This window comes from Chiloscyllium plagiosum, unplaced genomic scaffold (genome assembly GCF_037043375.1).
Source record: "Chiloscyllium plagiosum isolate Xiang-an unplaced genomic scaffold, Cpla_swu_hap1 HiC_scaffold_18, whole genome shotgun sequence".
NCBI lineage: Eukaryota > Metazoa > Chordata > Chondrichthyes > Orectolobiformes > Hemiscylliidae > Chiloscyllium > Chiloscyllium plagiosum.
This window is the reverse complement of record NW_028270156.1, coordinates 35362758-35368149: the sequence shown is the minus strand read 5'-3', so window position 1 is coordinate 35368149 and position 5392 is coordinate 35362758. Positions and strand designations below refer to the sequence as shown.

Here is a 5392-nt window from a genome sequence, read left to right as displayed (position 1 = left end):
TATTACTGACAACAGAAGTCTTGATGTCTGACCATATTTCATAGCACATCATTTATGTAGCTGTTCAGTTCAGTTTCTAGTCGGTAGTAAGCCTATCATGTTGAGAATGAGGGGAGGGATGGAGAGAATTCAGCAACAGTCATACCATTGAACATAAAAGGGAAATTGATGAATCTGTCTTGTTCAAGATGGTCATTACCTGACATTTGTGTGGCACCTATTTACTTCTGCATAAAGACCTGGACATCTTCCAGGTCTTTATGCATATAAACTTGAACAACTTGTGTATTAGAGAAGTCATGAATGTTATGCAGCCATCAGCAAATATCTCCACTTCTGACTTAATGATGGAGCAATGGTCATTGAAGAAGATACTGAAGGTGGTTGGGCTGAAGACACTAATCTGAAAACCTCCTGCAGGGATGTCGTAGGACGAAGATATTTCTTGCTTCCAATAATCATAACGAACTTCCTTTGTGCTAGGGTATATCCTGAAACAATAGGGAGTTTTCAACCTCCTTTATTCCCAATGACTTCAATTTTGCTAGGGCTAGTTTGCCCTTCGTGAAACATGTGTGAAGCATATCAGGAATGAACCAGCTGACCCATACAGATTGTGTCAAGGGTTCTTGATCATTTCATCTCTTGACTGTGAGATCCCATAGCTTGCTGGAGTCCTGTAACCTCAAAGGAGAGAAATGTCTCTAATGTCTATATCCATCTAGTTGGTTTATTGAGCAGACCAATTCAAAGTGCTAACATCTTACTCACAGAACATATCAAGGCAACTCTGATGAGCAAATTGGAGCATCGGGATGGTGTAGACCTTCAACTCCTGAGACTTTAATATTTTATAAATCAAGTTTCATAATTACAGAAATTATTGTCACCCTCAACAAAATACCTTAGTGTTGGGGAATCATTGCTGTTCAAGGTTTAATCAACCATGATTCTGTTTGATGCTATGTGGTTGCAACTACAAGTTTTGTTTCTTTGTTGTCTTATGGTTGGACACTGAAAAGTTGTCATTAAAAACCAAGAATACCCAACTTTTATAAATTGCTTTATTAATACAATCATGACCACATTTTGGCCAAATTTTACATGAATAAATCTGAATTGCTGTCAGGCGATTGCATCAAAGGATGTTAGCATTAGATAAACATTACAGAAAGAAAGCAGTTTAGAGTACAGGAAATGTGGAAAACTATTCTATCAAAAACAGCTTCTGTCACCGGAAATGCCACCATCACTTCAATTCCAAAGATCAGAATGTTGCACTGTTCGCGCTGCATGAAATGTGCCAGCAAGTAGCATCGCGAAGCAAATTATGAAAAGAAGAGAGCTCAGTACTGCCGTTACAATATTGAGTGTTCGGGCTGTTGATGCATAATGCCGAGCTCCTTCCACGTCTCCCACAACTTTCCGATCTCTGGACTAAAAAGAAAACAAGTGTGAATTTATAGAACAGGGTATGGAAATCAAATCCTAGTTCTGAAGAAGTCTTTTAGATTTGAAATTTCAACTCTGTTTCTCTCACCACAGTTGTGGAGTTTATACTGCACTCTCCAGCTCCTGTGGTTATTGTTGAAAATCTCAATTCTATCTGAATATAATACCTTAATTTGGAAAATATATAATATCTACAACATTTCATTCCATTAAGTAGCATTTAAACTATTCATGTTAGCACTGTTTTTTCCCATTTATGTTTATAATTGGAAAACTACAAGTCCGTTGCACACAGTAATTTTCGACAACAAATACCGTTATGTTTTGTTGCGCACAACTCAAAGCCCATTCTATACAAGTCTAGGAAATGCTCCCTGATTTTTTTCCAATGCATTTGTATCCTTTTTTAAATAAGTTAACCAATGCTGTATATAGTACATCGGGTGTGGTATCACCAATGAAGCATTACATCCTTATTTTTGTATTTAATTACCAACCTAATAAATGCTCGCATTCTGTTAGATTTTCTAATTAGTCGCTTTACCTGCACATGAACCTTTTATTATTAATGCATTAGGACACCCAGGTCTCTTTGCAACTCTAATCCTTGCAATCTTTGGAGGAGAAAACGTACTTTTTTTATTTTTCCTCACAAAATGGACAATGTCCTCCAAATTATACTCCATTGGCTTGAACTCCATCCAGTCAGTTATAGTCAGAGAGATATACAGCACGGTATCAGACCCTTCGGTCCAACTTGTCCATGCCGACCATATATCCTAAATTAATCCAGTATTTGGCCCATAATCCTCTAAACCCTTCCTATTCATAAACCCATCCAGATGCCTTTTGCTGTTATAGTTGTACCAACCTCCAATAAAGGAAAGCATACCAAACGCCTTCTTCACTATCCTATCTACCTGCGACTCTACTTTCAAGGACCTATCTATATTTTTATGCAGCTTGTTTGTCGCTCCACACCATCTTAGGACTTGCACCCAACCCCATGGGACACTGACTGGGGGAGCAGTGCTTGCCAGACCTATCATCCAGGGGGGTATAAAAGATCCAACGAAATGATTGGAAATATTGTAGTGGGTTCTGCTTATGCCCACTTGAGCATTAAATCCTTGGTCAAACACCGACAAGGATTAGTCATTTATTTCCATGCTGCCTCTGGAATTCCGCTGGCTACAATTCCTGCAAGCATCGACATCGAATACACTTGACTATTCAGTCTTTAGTTGTGAGTATTTTGGGGATATCTACAGTTAAGTCAATGGCACTGACATTTGAAGAGAGGTCAACCTTTTTGAAATATCTTCCGAATGATGTCTCTCAGTTGTCCGGAGGTCGATGTCCGTTGTTCACATAAAAAGGAATTCAGCTTAGCACAAAATGATCTAAAACTGTTCAAAAATATTATGGTTGTAAACCAAGAGCGCTTATCTGCTAAACCAAATACAGCACTTTATAACGCAGAGACAAAATAGAGCGAGGAGATCATGGAGATTACTTAGAAAGAATTTCAAAGCGGTACTTGGTGATTATTCTACTGGTGCAGAACTTACAGATTTCAGAGAGCTCTTTGTTACTGCATTCTGGCTCTGTCAATTGCATTAGTTCCTTTCACAGCAAGTTTGATGACAAGCAGCATCGCCAGTCCCTATCACATTCCCCAGTAACTCGGGCTACTCCCAGGGTCTCAGTCTCCCCCCTCCGCCCCCCCGGCTGTCTGCCCTTTAGGCCCGCACTCACTTTGACCGAGAAGACCATCGCCACGAAGCCCAGGCAGCAGAAGTTCATGAAGGCGAAGTTGAAGATGGACCAGAGGAAGTGGTCCCGGACCGAGGTCACACTCGGGGCCACGTTAACGACGGTGGTGGTCACCATCTGGGCATTCGGTCCCTGGTTCGGGTAGTTGTTTAGATTCAGGGGAACTTGCTCGGTTTTACAATCCATCCTGGTCGCGGTCAAGGAGAACACAGACTGAACGTGAACTGCTCTGGATTAAGGATTTAAATTAAATACTCGCCAATCAGCTGCTTTCCTTCTGTGAACGTCAGCACCCTCCCATGTTCATTTCTCTGATAATCTAATTTTAATTTTAATCTTGCTAGACCTTGTCAATTGCTCGAACAGTTGGGTCTTTCTGCCAGTTTTGGTTTTTGCACGATTATAGGATAAGCATATTATTCCTTCCAGATGGTGTATTTGTAGTTTGTAGTTTGTCTTGTCCTTTAAGCTAACATTGTCAATCCCATATTGATACAGTGAGCTGGAGTTTCCCCGAATTCCAAGAGGGAAATGACAGTAACTTTCTTTAGTATGAGAATCTGACAGAAATGGTATCAAGGAAGCCAAGGAAGTGAACGTCAATGGGGATGAAGGAGATGACTCTAGGTTGGGTGGTACAGTGCCTCAGTGGTTAGTACTGCTACCTCACAGTGCCAGAGACCCAGGTTTGACTCCAGGCTCGGATGTGTGCAGTTTGCACATTTTCCCCGTGTCTGCGTGAGTTTCCTCCCAAAATCCAAAAATGTGCAGAATTGGCCATGCTAAATTGCCCATAGTGTTCAGGGATGTGTCGGGGATTAGGTGCCTTATTTGGGGTAAATGTAGAGTAATAGGGTAGAGGTATGGGTCTGGGTAGGATACACTTCGGAGGGTCGACAAAGGGCCTGTTTCCACACTGTGGGGATTCTATGATAACATGGAAGAAAGAGAAGCAGGAGTACACTAATTATTTTTATCATTCAATTCGATCATTACTGAACGTGGGGTTTGATTCCATTTTCAAACCCTATATCCCTATAGGGATCCCTATATCCTTGATCCCTGAAAGACCATAAACTACAAGATTTTCCATCCCAGGCTGAAAAATGTTCTTTGATAGAGACTCTGAGGCATTGAAACCCACTCTCACCCCAATCAACCTCCTAGGGGTTACCATTGTACCACTGACCAGAAACTGTACTCACTCTCTACATACAGTAGCTATAAAAATGGGTCAGAGGAGTCTTGCAGCAAGCAACTCACGCCCTGACTCCCAAAAGCCTGTCCACCACCTACAAGGTGCAAGTCAGGAGTGTGATGGAAAACTCACCACTTCCCTGGGTGGATGCAACAACAACAACACTCAGGATGCTGTCACACCCCCCAGGACAAAGCAGCCCACTTAACTGGCAACACAAGCACAAACATCCACTCTATCCACCACTGACAGTCAGTAGCAGTAGTGTATACTATCAACAAGATGCAGTGCAGATTGAATAATTACATCTACAACTTTGTAGTTGGAAATGCATTCAAAATATTGATCCATTATATGGGTTATGAACTCAAATTGCCAATGTTTCTGTTGTTTTCCAATTTTAAGTTGAAGGAACATACAATTTCAAGCAATTCCATTTACGACATTAGCTCTTTATTTACAGCATTTTTCTGCACTTTCTATTATTACCTGAAAAATATTTCAGTTCCTTTCCATGTTTACAGAGAAGAGCAGGACTAAAATATTCAGCACACCCCAAATCATCAATTTGGATGGAAATCACCAATGCGTACAAGAACTGATGAGTGGTAATATTAGGGAACTTTGATTTCCCAAATATCAAATGGGATACCTTCAGAAGAATGGGTAATGAACAGAAGGGATCTTTAAGATATGTTCAGAACTTCCTCGACTACCTGGTAAGTTGAATGAGGATGGAGGAATTAAAGGTTTTGATGAGATTAAGTGGGCCAAGTGGACAAGACAGTTGTGCAACAAGTTTTGAGTAAGAACTATCATTGCCTCATAAAGAGTAGATTAAAATGGAATAATTTAAAGGAAAAATCCTTAATTGGAGGAGGTCTAATTTCAAGGGTAATGAGAGAAGGTCTGACAATGATAAGTGGAACTGAAGATTAACAGATAAAGCTGTGACAGAACACTGGC

General features: G+C 40.6%; 1 protein-coding gene across 1 annotated transcript; it reads right to left on the bottom strand.

Moving 5' to 3' along the window:
• Positions 1-1046: 1046 nt before the first annotated feature.
• On the bottom strand, positions 1047-3449 carry LOC122557762 (dispanin subfamily A member 2b-like). The gene is made up of 2 exons (XM_043705725.2): positions 3211-3449; positions 1047-1437 (listed from the first exon to the last, which is right to left on the bottom strand). The coding sequence occupies exons 1-2, from the start codon at positions 3412-3414 to the stop codon at positions 1255-1257; spliced, it is 387 nt and encodes a 128-aa protein (XP_043561660.1). The 5' UTR covers positions 3415-3449; the 3' UTR covers positions 1047-1254.
• Positions 3450-5392: the final 1943 nt, after the last annotated feature.